Below are 19764 nucleotides of genomic sequence, written 5' to 3'. Positions count from 1 at the left end.
ATATGGTGATTGAGATTTTGGAGAAACTTGGTAGAGGTATAGATAAAACAATTGACTATAAAGTAATAATTCTTGAAGCTGATTGATGCTTTAATTATTTTTTACTGTCTACTTTTGTTTATATTTGAAAATTTTCATTACAAAAAGTAACAAAAAAATTTAGTGCTTTGGCATATATTAGATGCTCAGTGTATTTTACCTATTCTTACTATTCTTATGTTTAATATATTAGAATTAACTAGTCTAAAACGAAAAATATAAAACAAACTAAAATTGACTCTTTGATTTTCTCATTTCTAAGTGAGAAATTTGATCATGGAAGCATCGTCAAGTTTGGCTGACATTGGATTATGCACCATTTCTTAGACTCGGATTCTTGGTTCTGTGTTCATGTCTTTCTGGTGTGGTTGTAATTTACGGTTTAATTAATTTGACCTACTTGTTGCCCGCTTCACATTCCATTTAATTTAGTCTGCCATTTTTTGTTCTGTAAGTGGGATGGAAATTAATGTCAATATTATTATTTAGTGTTCCTAGTTTTAGCAGTAGGAAACATTGACTTTACCAATAGTGAAAATATTAGCAAACGCCAAGGCTTTTCTGGGCAAACAGTGGTGTTATGCTTTAGTTTAATGTATTTAATTGAGGAAAGAAACACTTATTCACCAAGGTTATCTCAAATGTGGTAAATGCATTTTTCTGCTTATTATCATATGGTCATACATTGTATAACACTGTAAAACTAGATGACTTAGGGCTGGGCGTGGTGACTCATGCCTGTAACCCCAGTGCTTTGGGAGCCTGGGAGCCTGAGGTGGGAGGATTGCTTGAGGCCAGGAGTTCCAGATCAGCCTGGGCAAGAGAGCAAGTCCCCTTTTCTTAAAAAAATTAATTTAGCTGGGCATGGTAGTACGCGCCTGTAGTCCTAACCACTCAGGAGGCTGAGGCAGAGGATTGCTTGAGGCCAGCAGTTTGAGGTTCCAGTGAGCTATTATCATATCATTGCACTCCAGCGTGGTCAACAAGCAAGACCCTGTCTCTAAAAGAAATAACAAATACAGCCGGGCTTGGTGGCTCGTGCCTGTTATCCCAGCACTTTGGGAGGCTGAGGCAGGAGGATTGCCTGAGCCCAGGAGTTTGAGAGCAGCCTGGACTATAGCGAGACCTCATCTTTACAAAAATAAATAAGTAAGTAATAAACAGATAAGAGAAAATAAAAGAAATAATAACTAAAACTAAATGGCTTGATTTCTTTAACTATCCAAGATTGAGAGTTATATGACTAGTAATGATTCTGATTTACGTGAATGAACCCTTAAGAACTTAAATGTCAATTTGAAAACTTAAAAAAGTCAAAACCTGAGTCTCCCAGAGGTTGAATTAGGAATTGGCACAGTGAGAACCTTATCTTGATAACTCTGCTTACCTGCTTTCTCTCTCTCTCTCTCTCTCTCTCTCTCTCTCAGTCTCTTTCTTTCTTTTTTATAGTCAGGGTCTCACTCTGTCACTTAGGCTAGGATTGTAGTGGATTGATCACAACTCACTGCAGCCTTGACCTCAGGAGCTCAAGCAATTCTTCTTCCCCAGCCTCCCAAAATGCTAGGACTACAGGCACATGTTAACATGCCCGACCAATTAAAAATTTTTTTTTGTAGAGACAGGATTCCACTGTGTTGCCCAGACTGGTCTGAAGCCCCTGGGCTGAAGCAGTCATCTCACCTTGGCCTCTCAAAGTGCTGAGATTGCAGGCGTGAGCCACTGTGCCCAGCCGATACCTCTGCTTTCAAGTCATGTAATAGATGGAAACATTGAGGATTAAAGGGGTAAAGTGATTTTCCCAAGGTCACAAACATATCTTAGAGATACAGCTGGAAATTGAGCTCTCAATCTCAGCACCCACTCCGTTCCTCTTTTTGCTGTCACGATGATTTCAAAACTGTTCTGCAGAGCCCTAGGCTTCTAAAAAGTTTTGTCTGTCTCTGAACCCTCTACTCAAGTTTAACCAGGATGGGTACTCTTTTTTCTCTCTTATGTATTAGGGTTTGTATGTGATTTTGTTCAGAGGGAAAAAGTTTCTACTGCTATATATGATCATTTTTATATCCTTCGTACACAGTGAGTTCCTTATTCTGTGCTGTTTTCTACCCAGAAAAGTATATTTGATTCATTGAAAAAAAATTCCCATTTTTTTTTTTTACTTAGTTGCAAAAAATGCCAGCTTGATCTCTTAGTTTCAAAAAATGCCAACTTGATCTGTCAAGAAACCTGTGACCCAGAGGCCTCAGGAAAATTGCACAAAGACTTTTGAATATGGAGGGATAATTAGTTTTCATATGACATTATTATCAATTAACATTTTACTTCCTTCTAGCTCTCTATATTTTCATTTTCTCATCTCGTAAATTGCATTCCTTGTGATTTTTTGTGGGGAGGTGTTACTTATGGTCTCTTATTTTCCTAAAAGAGTATTTATGCAAATGTGTCTTTTTTTTTTTTTTTTTTTTTTTGAGACGGAGTCTTGCTCTGCCGCCCAGGCTGGAGTGCAGTGGCGCCATTTCGGCTCACTGTGAGCTCCGCCTCCCGGGTTCACACCATTCTCTTGCCTCGGCCTCCCGAGTAGCTGGTACTACAGGCACCTGCCACCACACCCAGCTACTTTTTTGTATTTTTAGTAGAGATGGGGTTTCACCATGTTAGCCAGGATGGTCTCTATCTCCTGACCTCGTGATCTGACTGCCTCGACCTCCCAAAGTGCTCACAGGCGTGAGCCACCACACCCAGCCATCTGTATATCTTAAGTGAAACTATTTCTGATACCTGGAGATTCTTTTGGGTCTCATTGGCAATGAATTAGGGATCATGTTAATTGGCTTAAAAAGTAGTGTTGTCATTAAGACATAAAAGAGGGGCTAATAGTATAATAGTTTGGTTTTACTTAAATTATGGATGTTTTTAATGGTTTTAAAAAACCCTCAATGTTATTAACTATACTCAATACTTTAATGAATTGATACACAGTTAAGACAATTTCCTTTACATAAAATCCTTGATTTTACCTTAGCATCTTTTTGAAATTCTACACTTGTACTCTAATGCAAATTTAGGACCGTCAGAGAAGGTCAGTATTTAGAATGTCTGTAATCCTGCTGCAGGAAAACACAAACAATCTTGTTCAATGTTAACTCTGTTATATTAAGCATATACTTCATGTAGCTTTCTTTTGACATCTAATGTGGCTATGTCTAACCCATATAATAATTTTATATTTCAGTGGAACATTCTCAGTTTTTTCTGTGGCAGTGTTGTTTATCAGTTGTCCCCTTACCACCTTTAAAATAAATATCAGAAATTTGGCCAGGCACCGTGGCTCACGCCTGTAATCCCAGCACTTTGGGAGGCCAAGGTGGGTGGATCACAAGGTCAGGAGTTTGAGACCAGCCTGGCCAGCATGGTGAAACCCTGTCTCTACTAAAAATACAAAAAATGAGCTGGGCATAGTGGCACACGCCTGTAGTCCCAGCTACTCAGGAGGCTGAGGCAGGAGAATTGCCTGAACCCAGGAGGTGGAGGTTGCAGTGAGCCGAGATGGCGCCACTGTACTTCAGCCTGGGAGACAGAGCGAGACTCCATCTCAAAAAACAAACAAAAAAACAAAACAAACCCCCAGAAATTTAAGAATTAATTAATGTTTACTATTAGACTTCCAGAGATTGATTTAAGTTACTTAAATTACACTATTCATCACATGAAATGCAAACATTCATTAAGGGAATAACGTTTGTTTGACTTGAAAATGTGATGATTACTAAATATAAGGAACTCGTTGAAACTGGAATAAATGCAAAAGCTATCACACAAAACATTCCATTTTGAAGGAATCCCAGAGGGGCATTATCTGTCATCTCTGGTAGTGTGCACCTATCCTTAGGAAAACCCCTTGGAAGGTAGTTTGTGCCGTGTTCCTGATGGGCCCGGGGAGGCTGGCTTCTTCCTCCAGGCTGCTCAGGGACGATAGCCTGATATCATAAACATCCAGACTAGAAATGCATGATTTCACAGCAGTGCACCTCTTGACAAACAATGAGCACACTGCTGACATCTGAGGATGCATTACAAGTGAGACTTTCAGAAATAGGAGGATGCAATGCTTTCTGAAAACGGATATTGCTTCCTGTTTTTCTTTAGTTTTCATTGTCAAATAATTGGGAGATGTCAAGAGATGAGGGATTTAGGACAATTTTTCAGCTGTTTTCTGTTTCCTCGGTTCACTCACCTTCTCCTACTTCACACAGACTGTGTTATTAGTCCTTGGGGGCATATTAATGTAATTTAAAACATGAACTGTTGCTGATTTTGTTCAACAGGAACAGCACTACCATTGTAAGGTTAGCAAGATACCCACTATAATAAATCTCCATAGGGGAAGTTTAAGAAAATTATGTTATGCCAGTTGAGTTCAGCTCTCTTTTCAGCTGGAGCTTTAAGTCTTTGAGCGTTCTAGGTTCTACATCTAAATGTGCTTAGCAGTGCACAGGCTTCTTGACAAATGCTGTTTTTGGGAAGAGTACAGTCCTTCTGTGAGTCTGTGTTATTTTTACCTGTAAATTGGCATTCCAGGAAAGAGTAGCATGTACTCATTAAGAAAATTCATCTTGAAATTTATTCAGCTTTTTGTCTCCTTACAACCTCTTATTTAGGCCATATTGCCAAGTTATTTCCTCCTGTCTTTCTGTCCTGGGACTAAAATTTCTTTTTTTCTTTTCTTTTTCTTATTTATTTATTTTTTTTGAGACAGAGTCTCGCTCTGTCGCCCAGGCTGGAGTGCAGTGGCGCTATCTTGGCTCAATGCAACCTCCACCTTCCTGGTTCAAGCAATTCTCCTGCCTCAGCCTCCCAAGCAGCTGGGACTACAGGCCCACGCCACCACGCTTGGCTAATTTTGTGTGTGTGTGTGTGTGTGTGTGTGTGTGTGTGTTTAGTAGATACGGGGTTTCACCATATTGGCCAGACTGATCTTGAACTCCTGACCCCAGGCAATCCACCCACCTCAGCCTCCAAAAGTGCAAAATTTCATTTTTTATAGTTTAATTTCCCACCATAACTTTTACATTTTTCTTTGTAAATAACTACTTCTTTTTTTAAATTTCAAAACATTTCTGTAACAGTTACAGGTTGAACACCGCTAATTCAAAAATAAAAAATGTCCCCAAATCTGAAACTCTTTGAGTGCCGACATGACACCATGTGGAAAATTCTGTGCATAAGCACTTAATACAAACTTTTAAAAAATGCACAAGATTATTTAAAATATTGTGTAAAATTACCTTCAAGCTATGTGTATAAGGTGTATATGAAACATAATGTTTTGGATAAGGGATATTCAACCTGTATTGTTATTCTTACTATTTTTATAGTTTTATTTTTTGAAACAGAGTCTTCCTCTTGCCCAGGCTGAAGTACAGTGGCATGATCACAGCCCACTATAGCCTTGATCTCTTGGACTCAAACCATCTTCCCACCTCAGTCTCCTGAGCACTAGGACTACCGGCATATGCCATCATGGCTGGATGCTTTTAAAACATTTTTTGTAGAGATGGGGGTCTTGCTGTGTTGCCCAGGCTTGTCTCGAACTCCTGGGATTACAGCATGAGCCACCGGGCCCAGCCTATTTTGTCATTATATCACTTTCTTAGATAATGTTCTTTGGTTGCCACTTTAAACTATTAGAACTGCCTTATTAAACCATTTAGCTTTTGCCCTTTTCTTCCCCATATCCCTAATACTTTTCTGCCCAATCCTTTCTCTCTATTCAGAGCGTTTCCTGTTTGTCCTAAATTCTCTTTCTGCCCATCTTCTTCTTTCCTGCTCTTCCCTCTTTTTTTTTTTTGAGACGGAGTCTTGCTCTGTCGCCCAGGCTGGAATGTAGTGGTGTGATCTCGGCTCACTGCAACCTGCACTTCCCAGGTTCAAGCGATTCTCCTGCCTCAGCCTCCCAAGTAGCTGCGACTACAGGCATGCACCACCATGCCTGGCATATATATATATATGTATATATAGTAGAAATATACTATATAAATTTTATATATTTTTATATATTTTATATATAAAATATACTCTCTCTCTCTATATATATATAGTAGAAACGGCTTTTTTCCAATATTAGACAGGCTGGTCTTGAACTCCTGACTTCAAGTGATCTGCCCCCCTCAGCCTCCCAAAGTGCTAGGATTACAGGTGTGAGTCCTGCACCTGACCTCTTCCGTGTCATTTTTTAGGGCTTTGAGGCATCCTTTTCAACAGCTCCTTAGCCTTCAAATTAAGCCATCAATCCCATTCTGTGTATCTCCCTCTTAAACTTGTGCAATTTGGTCAATCTGAAATAAACACTTGAGACTAGAAAATTGAATACCTATATTTTGTAAATAATCCTGACTGGGCTTCATTTTTATTGTCAACTCGGTCTTTTCCTCCACTCTTTTTTAAAAAAAAAATTTTTTTTTGTTGAATACATTTAAGGGATAAACGTGTAGGACAAGAGTTGATTTAACTATAAAACATTGTTGGCACTTTGCAACGATAACTATCATGTCAGTATGTCTGAGAGAGTTGCTCATAATATTGGAGACACCCATAGGCCTCTGTTTTCTGAGAGGGTGAATGTCAACCATATGGGAATTACTGGAACTGAGAAATCATTTTCTTTTTGTCTTTAAAAATTTCTCTTCTATGTCTTGAATTTCAAGTAATCGCAGAAAATTTGCTTTGCTTCAGATACCATTTACTAATTTTGCACAGTATGCCATTTTCCAGCTTATTTTCCCACTTTCAGTAAACTTTCCATTCTCTATCCAGACATTGGAAATGCATGAACTGTTTTACAGTCACCATTCAGTACAGCCTAGAGGGCAGAGAAATAAAAGTTCAACCGCTCACCTAAAAAGCACTATACATTTATTATTATTATTATTATTATTATTATTATTATTATTGTTGTTGTTGTTGTTGTTAAGATGGAGTTTCGCTCTTGTTGCCCAGGCTGGAGTGCGGCTGCGTGATCTAGGCTCACTGCAACCTCTGCCTCCTGGATTCAAGCGATTCTCCCTGCCTCAGCCTCCCAAGTAGCTGGGATTAGAGGTGCCCACTACCACGCCTGGCTAATTTTTGTATTTTTAGTAGAGGCGGGGTTTCACCATGTTAGCCAGGCTGGTCTCAAGCTCCTGACCTCAAGTGATCTGCCCACCTCGGCCTCCCAAAGTGCTGGGATTACAGGCATGGGCCACCGTGCCCAGCCCGCTATACATTTTAAAGTATAGTTGTTAACTACTTTCTGTGGAGTTTATTGAAAGCTGCCTGACCCTTATCTTTGCTGGCCATGTTGAGTCCTTGTGTCTCAAGTTGGCTAGCATCCTTGCATCCCTGCCATTCCTTAGGCTTGACAGCTGCATATTTTCCCAGAAACAGTTGTGATTGGTGATGAATAGACTAACCTGTTCTTTTCAAATGTATGTCCCTGTTTTGCCGCTTAGTTCTTGATTTGACTAATTGTTTCAAGCTGAAATATAGACTTCAATTAAAAAATTGGAAGCCAGGTGTGGTGGCTCTTGCCTGTAACCCCAGCACTTTAGGAGGCTGAGGTGGGAGGATCCATTGAGACCACCCTGGGCAACATAGCGAGACGTCGTCACTACCGAAAATTAAAAAAAATATATTATCCAGGTGTGATGGTGTGTCCCTGTAGTCCTAGCTACTCAGAAGGCTGAGGTGAGAGGATAGCTTCAGCCCAGAAGGTTGAGGCTGCAGCAAGCTATGGTCATGTGACTGCACTCCAACCTGGGCAATGGTACAGATGTTAGGATCTTCCCAAGAATATGGCCAGCCTACATCCTGACCTTGATCATGTGGCACGTTATTAATCATGGCCATTTAATGTGTAACAGATTGCATTCAAGAGTCTAGCTTGTGTTGGTTTGGGGTTCTTTTAGATTTGTTTTCTGATGACAATTCTATTTTTTAGTAAATTTTAAATGAAAATGTTTTTTCATTAAGACTGATTCCAAAGGTACTTAAGTTCCTTTCTAGCCAGCCATTCTTAGCTGGGTCCTGTGAAAGCATTATGCCCTATAGAAAAAGAAACTTGAGTGACTGTTTTCTGAGTTCTCCCAAACATGGTACTATTCTAGATGCATTGAAGAGAATTCATTTCATTACATACAGTGATGCTTTAAGGGCAATTGTTCTCAGAGTTTGATTCAGGGACCCCATAGTCTCCAATACTGTTTCAGTGGGTCCCCTAGGTCAAAACCATTTTTATAAAAATGCCACAACATTATTTTCACTTTTCATTCATACTTTCTCACAATTATAAAATAGAGATTTCTAGAGACTATGCTATGTGTGATGCTGCAGTTACTCTGATGACCAAGGAGATGTGTGGTTGTATACACTTGTCTCTTAAATTTTTGTCTTAATTTCTGATTTTTAATTTGATTTCTAAGCAGATATTGAAAGATATTACTCACATAATCAAAACTTCTTTGAAGGTTCTCCTAACTTTTAAGAGAAGGAGTCCTGAGACCAAACAGTTTGGGAACTGCTGTCTTGAGGCTGTAAGACTTAATTCTCTGAAAGAAACCCTCCTGGGAATGGCTGCACACAAGGGCAGTGTAGTAAACCAGTCAGTTGCTCAAAAGACATTTTAAAAATTGAATTAAATTGAGCTCCTAGGATATAACTTTTGAGACCTTATTTGAGATTTTCTCCCAAGGCAGTGTTTTGAGCATTGAGAGCCTTGTAACTTGGGCCAAGTTTCTGTGAGATAGATAGTTGGCAATTCTCAATATCAAGTCAATGATTTCAGAAGTCATTTTCAAGGAATACCTCCTTTAACTGGTAGATTAATTATGTAGCTTATTGGCATTATCTAGATCAGTGCCATCCAATAGAAAGAGGGCCACATGTATTAATTATAATTTTTAAATAATCATATTAAAAAGGTAAAAAGAGGTGAAATTAGTTTTAATATCTTTTGTTTAGCCTAGTATATCTAAAATATTATAATTTCTACTTGTAATCAATATAAAAATGTATCAGGGAGATAGTTTAATTCTTTTTTATATTACTATCTTTGAAATCTGGTATATATTTTACATTTATAGCACATCAGTCTGGATAGTTACATGTGACTGGTACCTACTGTATTACCCTTTACAGATCTAGACCATAAAATAGTTGCAGAGCTGAACTGAGAATGTTCTAGAGTAGATAAACATTGTCATAAAAATAGAGAATAAAAATGTTGCTACAGAAGTTAGTATAAAAACATAACCCCATTGAAAAAAGCTTACAATGATGAAATGTTTGATGTCTGCCTAAATTTTAAAGACATTTCTAAGAGAAATAGAGCTCTTTCCTTAAATTAAAAAGAAAAGCTTTTCTTCAAACTATAATGTTTTCTCTTTCCTTCTAAAAAGCATACAGTCTGCTCACTGTATTCTTTGAGGTTACTGTCTGTTCATCTGCATACCAGTGCAAGGCGATGCTGTTTCTCATTTGGGAAGAATTTGAGCCCTTGTGATCTTTGCATTTCCCTCCTAAGTAGTCCTTTCTTGAACTGTCCATTTGTCCTGGCATATCCCTGAATCCCTACTATCTACTATAGGGCATTTATTTCTGATGGGGAAGCGTGGTTTGTTTTGATCTTAATGCTGAACTGTCCCTTAGTTCATTGTATTTTACTCTGTTGCCTTATCTTGCTTGCAAATATGGTGTCAGAATATGCAAGTGGATTATTGCCTGTTGTGAAAAAACCACTATTTTTTTCAGCTTCATTCACTATGAACATTATTGTGCTTACAAAAATGAGTTGACTTAAAAAGAACTGTGTTTTTTAGAGGTGAGAACTAAAAGGGGGAAATAGCAATTTTTCCTCTTATAGAATGAATAATAAAGAACTATGACTTTAAATTTGGCATGATCTAAATTTAATTTTTTTCCTACCACATGCCAATTGAAAAAGAAGAATTTGTTGAATGGGAATGTCTTGAGTAGGGAAATTAAGGACTCTCACAATCTGTATCTCTTTAGTAGCATAGTTGACACAGTGTCATGTTTAATTAGTATTAGAATGTCAATTTACAAAATCATGCTCTTTGGAAGATAAAAGAATTCTGTGTAGAACAGGCAAACTGAGGAAATATATGGTCTCTTGGTAACATGTTGGAAGTTTTCTTCTTTATTTGTTATAATTTTCATATGTAAGTACAATTAGGAGATTTATAGGTTTTCAACCCCAGTATAAAAACATTCTTTGAGAGTTTTATATCTTTTATTTCCCTACTGATTTTTCTTTGTTGTGGACACATTCAATTTTTCAAGCAACTAGTGTGTACTTTACACCAAAACCTTTATTATATAGCCTTCAGTAATCTGTAGCTGTAAAACTCATACTCATTTATCTGTTTAGATACTCTCAAAATAATCATACCTGTGTGCCAGCCACCTGCTATCTGACTTGGCAGTTTCTCTGTTCCAACTTTATTTTTCTGCTTTTTAGAAAACTCCCACTTTCCAGTTTGCAGCTAAGGTAGGAGCTGAGTTCCTTTCTCTGTTAAGTGGTCTTATCAGGCAGTTATGCCATTGCCGAGCAGCAATAAGTTCCCTCCTCCCAGATGTTAGCTAGTAGGTAGGGTTGGCAAGGGGAGCCTGGCCTGCTGTGAAGAAGTAGACCCCTGTCTCTCTGGCACAGCCCTCAGGGTCAGGTCTTGCTGTGGATTCCATCCTATGGCTCACTGTGACTTTCCTGAATGGAATGCGTTTGTTTTTTTTTCCAGCTCTGTTCTTTCCATGTTCTTCCCACATCAGCTGGCGGCAGTCAGTTGGTTCTGAATGCTGCCCACAAATTGTTAGCTGTTTTGCTTCTTGGTCCCTCAATTTGCCCCTTGAATAAGGAATTGATGTGTTTCAGATCCAGGATTATGTTGCTTAGTGAAGCAAATCTAATCCTTGCCAAGGAATGCCTAAAGTTGAAGGCTTAATTCCAGAAGAAAATAAAATAACAACAGCAGTACCTGTAATTAACATATATTGCCTGTTTACTGTGCCAGGCATTATATTAATCAGGTCGCATGTATTAGCTTTGTTAATCCCTAACATCCTTTTAAAGTAGGTTCCATTGTTGCCCACATTTTACAGATAGGGAGCCACTGAAAAATAACCTGTTCTAGGTTATATATTAAGGGATAGTTCCAAGATTTTCAATCTAAGTAGCCTGACTTCAGAGTCCTTGCTTTCAACACTATATTCAACTGCTAGGTAAAGCTTCACTTTTGTTTTTTTTGTTTTGTTTTGTTTTTGTTTTGGAGAAAGGGTCTCATTCTGTTGCACAGACTGCAGTGCAGTGGCATGATCATGGCTCACTTCACCCTTGCTAGGCTCAAGCGATCACCTAGGCTCATGCAATCCTTCTGTCTCAGCCTCCTGAATAACTGGGACTACAGGCACACACTACCACACCTGGCTAATTTTTTTATTGTTTGTAGAGATGAGGTCTCACTTTGTTGCCCAGACTGGTCTTGAACTCGTGGCCTCAATCCATCCTCCTGCTTCGAACTCCCAAAGTGCTGGAATTACAGGCATGAGCCACCATGCCTGGCCCAAAGCTTCATTTTTCAATGTCTTCTGGAATCTGAACTCTCACTGAAAAGTAGACAGGATTTTGATGTTCTAATCTATTAAAACTTCTTTGTACGTGCCTTCTAAGAACAGATTATATTCGATGCAATTTTTCCTGAAAAGATGAAATACATTTCTTTTTAAAATTCATGTATGTATGTATTATTTATTTATTATTGTACATGTTTATGGGATACATTTGATATTTTGCTACATGGATACAACATGTAATGATCAAATCAGGGTAATTAGGATATCCATTACCCCAAACATTTATCATTTCTTTGTGTTGGTAACATTTCAAATCTCCTTCAGGCATTTGGAAATATGTGATAAATTATGGTTAATTATAGCCAACAAAAGGCATTATTGTGAGTACAGATATTTCTTGACTTATGATGGGTTATGTCCCAGTAAACCCATTGTAAGTTGAAAATATGGTAAGTCAGAAATGCATTTAATTCACTCTATTGTTATTTACCCACATGATTGTGTGGCTGACAGAGATTCATAATGGTAATCTCTGTTTACCATTATGAAGGTCCTATTGCTTCAGAATACAAATGAAATTTAGAGTGAGTACCTTGTGAATCAGGGAGGCCCCGCTATATGACTCCCTGTGATCCAGTACTCTCTTGGAGGTGAAAGACTGCAAAAATTTTGTAAGTTAACCTTGAAGGCCACTTGCCTTTCCCCAGTTACGTTGTACATGCCATCAGTTAGTAGGGGGTGGGCAGAGGTGGAAGATTTCAGGCACAGACCTTAGACAGTTGATGCCCTCTGTTATTAAGATAAAATAAGTCCTGGCAGTTCTTCCCACCTATTGCACATCATGGCATGCACAGAAAGTTGAGATTGGAGGTGATCCATTATCGCTTGTAACCCATTTCCAACGCACCTGTTTGGAAGTTCTTATTTTTTCTTTTGAGACAAGGTCTCATTCCGTTGCTGGCACGATCATAGCTCACTGCAACTTCAGCTCCCGGGATCAAACTGTCCTTCCACCTCAGCCTCCTGAGTAGCTAGGACTACAGACACATGCTACCATGCTCGGCTAATTTTTAAAAAAATTTTTTAGTAGGGATGGGGTTTCACCGTGTTGCCCATGCTGGTCTTGAACTCCTGGACTCAAATCAGTCTGCCTGTCTTGGCCTCCCAAAGTGCTGGGATTACAGCTGTTTGGCACCTCTGCTATGGGGATATGTCTGCAAGTTTCTAAACTTGTTATATTTATGAAAGCATTCTGTACACTACAAGGTGCCCTTCACATGTAAGATTTTATTAATAATGACTACTAAGACCCAGCTATTTGTTCTAGAAAGAGACATTGTGCACCATGATTTTTTGTTTCGTTTTGTTTTGTTTTGGGAGCTGTCCTGAGAGAAGCAGGAGCAGATGCTAGACCAGTTGTGGCGTTAAGGTCTTGTATGTGATCTGGTGCAGTAATGAGGAGAAGTAGAAATGCAGGTGGTCAAGGGTTATATGATCCAAGACTTATAGGAGACCAAGCAGCTGGTGAGATCCTCATTAAATTCTCTACCTTCTTCTCTGCCTATCCCAGTTCTCTCTGTAGTGAAATTCTGCTTTCTTTGTGAAGTCTTCCCAGACTTTTTCGACCTTTTCTCCTATAGGTGAAGGTCATTCACCATCCTCTGTTCTGTTATTGTATCTGGTGCATAGCTCCATTGATTGTACTACCAATGCTGCATTGTTTTCAGTTCCACACATCTTTTTTCCCTTTTAGACTGTGATCTCCTTGAAGTTTAGGCTATGTCTGATTAATCCTTATAGCTCCAGTCACACCCAGCTGGTTTCATCACACTCCCTCATTAGGCATGGCTTGAATGCTGTTTAAGTACAGCTGAAATTTATCTCCCTGTGCCATTCTCCCATGGGTCCTCATTTTAACACGTGAAGCAACTTCAAATAAAGTTACTTTTATGCCAGTCATTTATACATCTGAATAATCTGCCACGTATGGCTCCAAACAGTCTTTATTTCTCTGAGTTAAACATTTTCACTTTTGAAATTTTGTTTTCCTTTTTTTTTTTTCCCTCAGTAAGTACTGTATGTGTTCCCTTTACCTCTTTAGTGCATAGAATCTTAGAATGTTAAGATTTGGAGAGGACTAGAGTTTGACTAGTCTAGGCTCTTCATCTAACCAGTATTGCTTTCATACTGATTAGGTAATTGAAACTGAGATATGGATGTATTTTGGAGCAACACAAATATTTTAAGTATTTCATGGAGGAAGTTTAGATTCAGTAGATTTTTAAAAGTCCTTCATCTTTCATTCTGCATTAAAGTGTTTTTGCTGATGAGTATCTTATTAAAAGGGGGCACATTGGAAAGATATGTTTTATGACACAGTGCATGTACGCTAAAGAAAGATCTTCAGATTCTAATAACATTATTATTACCAATTTGATTCTAAAGCCAAGCTACCTAGGCTTCAGTCCTGCATCTGCCACATACTAGGTGTAAATTACTTACTCTTGGGTTAATTACTTAATCTCTGTGTGCCTCAGTTTCTGTATTTCTAAAACAAGGTTAATGATGATGTGGGTGTTAGGAGGTTTAAATGAGTTAGTACTTGCAGAGCACTAAGAATTATGCCTGGCTCATAGTAAACATTTCCTATATAGTAGCCACTGCTACTGCTGCTGCCACCACCATCACTGCTACTATTATTATTATTATTGAGTTCTACAAGAACCTATTGAGACATGAAAAGCCCCTGTGAAAGTTCTCATAGAACCTTAGTAAGACACCATGTACTTATGATATAAGCTTCTTGCCTTTTTAAAAATTTCTTTTATTTTAAAGCTTCTTGCCTTAATGAGAGGCCCTACATACCACTCGGCGCTGAAACATGATTTGACTCAGACCATAACCACATCTGTGGAGTAATGAAGTATTTTGTCATAGGATTTTACCATATAAGCAATTTAAGAAATGGCAGATGACCCATTAGCTTTTGGAGTCTGTTCCTTTGAGCCAACTTGCTAGGAATCCATTTCCTATCTTCTTAAAAAGAGAAAATTAATTTTCCTCATTGACATTCTGTAAGCAAAATACTGGCAGCTTATATTTTATGGAACGTAATGTTTTAAAGTGAACCTAATTTTTCTTAGTAAACTGATTTTAATAGTGCATCAGAGTAAATTTTTTCCCTCTGTTGTCAGGTTGCTATCAAGATCATAGATAAGACCCAGCTCGATGAAGAAAACTTGAAGAAGATTTTCCGGGAAGTTCAAATTATGAAGATGCTTTGCCACCCCCATATCATCAGGCTCTACCAGGTAGGATCATTAGTATATAGCAGATAGCTGCAAAGAACCCAGAATATTGTATGTATGGCTCCCTTTGAAGAAATGTAGGTGGGTGAACATCTGTGACTTTTTGTTTCTATGTTAATCCTGCTCTTTCCTACCCTTCTGTTTACCCACTCAGCGCTTAGTATCCTCAAGTTTCCCCTGGCCATTTACTAGTAAGTTTTCCTTACCCAGGTAGGTCTTTTTAATTCATTCTTTAAAATTCGATGCCATTCTTTGCAAGAACTGCACAAAAGATGATTTCAGAAGATGATGAGAATTTATTTTATTTAGTTCAGAATTCTAAAACAGGATGGGAAGCCCAAAAAGAAGAGAATTTAGAGAGGTGAAAATTTAGAGATGAATATAAGGGTTTTTTTTAACAGCATTATTTGAATACTAGTTTCTGTGATCATGTTGTAAATTGTTATGGCAAAAGATTGCTTCCTGCATCAATCAAAACCTACCTCTTTTCTATTCTAATAGGATCCTAGACTTAGTTTTCCAAGTTAGTAATTATTTTGATAATCAAGAGACCAGATCTGTCCAAGAGGAGAGATTTCTATTTTAGTTTTTTTTTTTTTTTTTTTTTAAGTCTTCCCAAGAAACATGCATATTTTATGCCGTCATCAAAATGATTCCCTAGCCTAACTACAAAAGCAGGAAATCTGATGGCTGGAATTTCAGGCGGAATCGGAGGAGAGGACCTTGACTTCGCAGGCTGGTGGAAGAGATATTTTGGGAGAGGTGGGGCTTCGGGATGCTTCTCAAATTGCAAAGTGTTGGCAGCTGAAAACTTCGCCTCTGCATAGGCCCAATTCTGCTTGCTGCTTTCTGCCAGAGCAGCCATCTCTTCGTTCTGAAGGAAGTGGCCACCCACTCGGTTATTTTGCTGCTGTGAGTCTGTAGTAAATGGTTACTAGCCCAGACATAGGCCTGTGTGTAAGAGTGGAGAAAGTACACCCAAGGCGCTATGGGCAAGCTTTCATAGCCTGTTAATTTTATGGAAAAGAAAACATGTTGTGATGTTAATATGTGTGGTTAAAACGACAGCGTTAGAGCTCGTCCTTGGCACCAGCTGCTCACATAATGAAATTAGGTCAACAGGAGCAGACCTGTTGAAATTTATCAGCCTAAATTATGTTGAACAACGCCTACGTTCTACCCCACAAGCAAACTTAAGAAAGCTTCCTGGTGTTGCCTGAAGACCTGTGTCTGTGAGCTCATAGGTGTCTAACCTCGGCTTCCTTCCTATTCTGATAGACTGAATACATTTCTTGACCTTACCTTTTAAAATAAATCATCTTTAAATAATTGTGGGGCTTAGGTTGACCTTTTTCAAGATGTTGACTTGTAGGTGTTACCCTTGTAACCGAATTCTGCAGGTATGCCTGTCTTCCCCAAGATTAGCCTATGAGAATTTCTGTAGGTCCAGTGCTAGCTTTGAGCAGTGCCTTCTTTCAAGCTTTGATTTTGCTTTCTGGCAGCTGGGTCTTAAAAATTTTTATTTATTTATTTATTTATTTATTTATTTTTGAGATGAAGTCTCACTCTGTTGCCCAGGCTGGAGTGCAGTGGCATGATCTCCACTCACTGCAGCCTCCGCCTCCTGAGTTCAAGTGATTCTCCTGCCTCAGCTTCCCAAGTAGCTGGGATCACAGGCATACGCCACCACGCCCAGCTAATTTTTGTATTTTTAGTAGAAACGGGGTTTCACTATGTTGGCCAGGCTGGTCTCGAACTCCTGACCTCAAGTGATCCACCCACCTCGGCTTCCCAAAGTGCTGGGATTACAGGCGTGAGCCACTGTGCCCGGCTGGAACTGAATTTTTAACTGTGTTTAATTAATTTAGGTGTAAACTGAAAGTTAATAGTTTTAAAAATAATTGTTGAAATGATAATATTTTGGATATATTGGGGTCAATAAAAAATATTATTAGAATTATCTTCACCATTTCCTTTTTAAATGTGGCTACTAGAAAAGTTAAAATTACATGTGCAGTTCGTATTATTTTTCTGTTGGACAGCACTGTTCTAGAAAGATATACAATAAGCAGTGAACAGTGTCCTTCTGGGGATTGAGATGGAGGAGACTGGGAAGAGGAAAGCCTTTGGTCTTTTGTTTCATAATGAGTGGATATAGCCATTATTACTTTTAAAAATGTTTGACGGAAAATCTAAAAAGGAAGAAAGGGCTGACAACATACTACAATGAATTTTTAAAAGGAGCAACAAAGGGACAAAGACAAAACACAAATCACTTGCGTTACTTTAAAAGGTTGAGTATTTTAAATCACTGCTCTCTCTTTTTTACAAATAAATGGGCAGTGGAAAGGAAAGTTGTCATTTGTATTACAAAAAGAAAGCCATATGTGATTTCTGTGGAGTTCTTAATGTGATTCCCATTATTTTCTCCAAAGGCTTTTTTTTTTTTTAATGGGGCATTTTTGTGTTTCAAATGGTTGATGTTGAATCTCAACCTTAAGTTTTGGTTCTTGACAACTTCTTTGCCTCTCAGTTTTATGGAACTTAAGAGATTGCAGAGACCTCATGGAATATCAAAAGGACTATCTCTCTCAAGCAATGAATGTTTCCTACTTTTAAGAACTTGGAGGAATATCTAATTTTCCCTTTCTTCTTAATAACATTTATATTTGTTTCCCCCAAAATTTTAAATTTTCTTTAATCTGTAGTGGTTATTAATATTTCAAATGAGAAAAGAGGAGTCATTAGTTTCTCTTCCTATATCAGCCTGTCATTTGTGTCACTGTCTGTCACTTTCCTGCCTTTGCACCAGGTTATGGAGACAGAACGGATGATTTATCTGGTGACAGAATATGCTAGTGGAGGGGAAATATTTGGTAAGTACACTTACTGCATTCTTTAAACAGCTGTTGAGCACACTCTAATAGCTGGTCAGTGCCTTTGTCACTTGATGCTGTTCTTCAGTCCTGTCATTTTCTATCAACCAAGTCATTTTGTTTCGATTAATCTGGTAAAATCCCTTCAACACATTTGTTTCCTTAGCAAAGGTGTTTTGTTTATTTCAGTCAGGCGCTGACAGTTGAGATTAAAGATCTCCAAAAACAAGCATCCTTTCTGAATGTGGGACTTAGGGTCTTTCCAGTTTGCAGGTTCTCACTGAGGTTACCAAGTGCGACAGAACTCACACAAGTATGTGGGCCTCTGTTGTGTGAGAAAGAGCCACTGAAAGCACAGTCTCACCCCAGCACATTCCTTAAACTTTGTTTAAATATAAGGTGTAACTATATTATTTACCATGTGTTCACCATTCCCCTCAATGATTCTTGTAATTTTGGGGGTTCTGCCTCTCACACTTAGCTTCAGCATGTCAGAAATAAGCAAGAAACTTTGTTACTGACAAATCTGATTTTTAAAGTTTTTTTTTATAACAGTGATAAATGGAGCCAAGTAGAGTTAAAGGGTAAACTTCCAAAGCGAAATTGATGTGTCTTTTTTTTTTTTCTTTTGGCAACTACAGAAAAAAGTTTCTTTATATACCTTATTTGTCTAATTTCCTTATTTTTTAAAAATTTATCAATATGAGCACTTACTAATTTAAAATTTGTTTTTTAATTTTTATTTTAAACATTTGCTCCTTCCTGCATGCTGAAAAAATGTATTTAAAAGCATAGAATCACTTTTAAAATGGAATCTTCTTATTAATGACTACTCAGTTGTGGCGGCATGGATTGTGTGTGTGTGTGTGTGTGTGTGTGTGTGTGTTTTAAAGTTTCTCTAGCGATCTAGTATGTTTTTGTATCAAAGTATCTTTAGGATAAGTGCTAGTCCTTTTTAAAAGAGGTATCATTATTTCTTAATTTTATATTTAATTGGCTAGTTAATGTTAAAGCTAATGGTGATAGAATGAAATTTATACTCAATATAGTATAGGAGGGGATACTTTATTTTAAAGAAATGAAAGCATTACAAGATTTGAAGGATAACGTTGTTTGTCAAGAAGGTATAGTAGGCTTTCAGTATGTATGATAATTATATGCCAGTCATGTGCCTTGGAGATGCTGACTCAATTAAGACACTGGTTTTCCTTTCTGTGGAGAAATCTGGTGGAAAACAGACAGGGAAATCAACATATTACTTTGAAGATGAGAATGGAAACTGTAAAACTCTGTATAGTAGAGAACAGTAGTGCCGATGGCAGTTTGGTTAACTTTTGGAGATCAGGGAAGGCTATGCCCTGGAGGGAGGGCATGGTTATATGGAAATTTATGAACCAGAAAATGAAAGCACAAGAGAGAATATTTGGAGAGAGAGAAATAGCAGTCATGTTATTGGGAGACTATACTATGGTCTGACATTCCAGGCACGTTATGATAAACCTGCCTTAATTAAGATCACAAATGTACACAAAGGCAAATAGAAAACTTTCAGTATCTAGATAATGTTTTTTCTTTGGACAAGGTGTCGCTCTGTTGCCCAGGCTGGAATACAGTGGTGCAATCCTAGCTCACTGCTGCCTGGGCTCAAGCGATCCTCCTGCCTCAGCCATCTGAGTAACTGATACTATAGGTGTGCACTACCACACCTGGCTAATTTTTAAATTTGTAGTAGAGATGGGGAGGGGGTGGGGGTCTCACTATATTGCTCAGGCTGGAAGATACCTATTTACAAGTTTTATTCTATAAAAAGTCAAACATCTTCCAAATCCTTGAGCTGCCTGTTAGGTATTTTAACTCATAGAAAGATATTTATTGGTGGAGAAACAATGGTACTTTGGGGAGTAAAAAGATCATGTCTG

The 19764-nt window shown here is 38.2% G+C and overlaps 1 protein-coding gene across 6 annotated transcripts in view; it reads left to right on the top strand.

Moving 5' to 3' along the window:
• Positions 1–19764, top strand: part of SIK3 (SIK family kinase 3) — a 266463-nt gene that overhangs the window by 133967 nt on the left and 112732 nt on the right. For 5 of the 6 annotated variants that reach the window (XM_073021303.1, XM_008020984.3, XM_008020983.3 and 2 more), the window contains exons 2-3: positions 14856–14972; positions 17782–17845. In XM_073021303.1, coding sequence (XP_072877404.1) covers positions 14931–14972; positions 17782–17845 — 106 coding nt within the window. In that variant the 5' untranslated portion in view covers positions 14856–14930. Of the gene's footprint in view, positions 1–14855; positions 14973–17781; positions 17846–19764 lie in introns of those variants that run through there. The other variant, XM_073021305.1, reaches the window with a different exon arrangement.

Source organism: Chlorocebus sabaeus, chromosome 1 (genome assembly GCF_047675955.1).
Source record: "Chlorocebus sabaeus isolate Y175 chromosome 1, mChlSab1.0.hap1, whole genome shotgun sequence".
Classification (NCBI taxonomy): domain Eukaryota; kingdom Metazoa; phylum Chordata; class Mammalia; order Primates; family Cercopithecidae; genus Chlorocebus; species Chlorocebus sabaeus.
The sequence above is the reverse complement of the archived record's forward strand: the minus strand, read 5'-3'. Positions and strand labels throughout refer to the sequence as shown.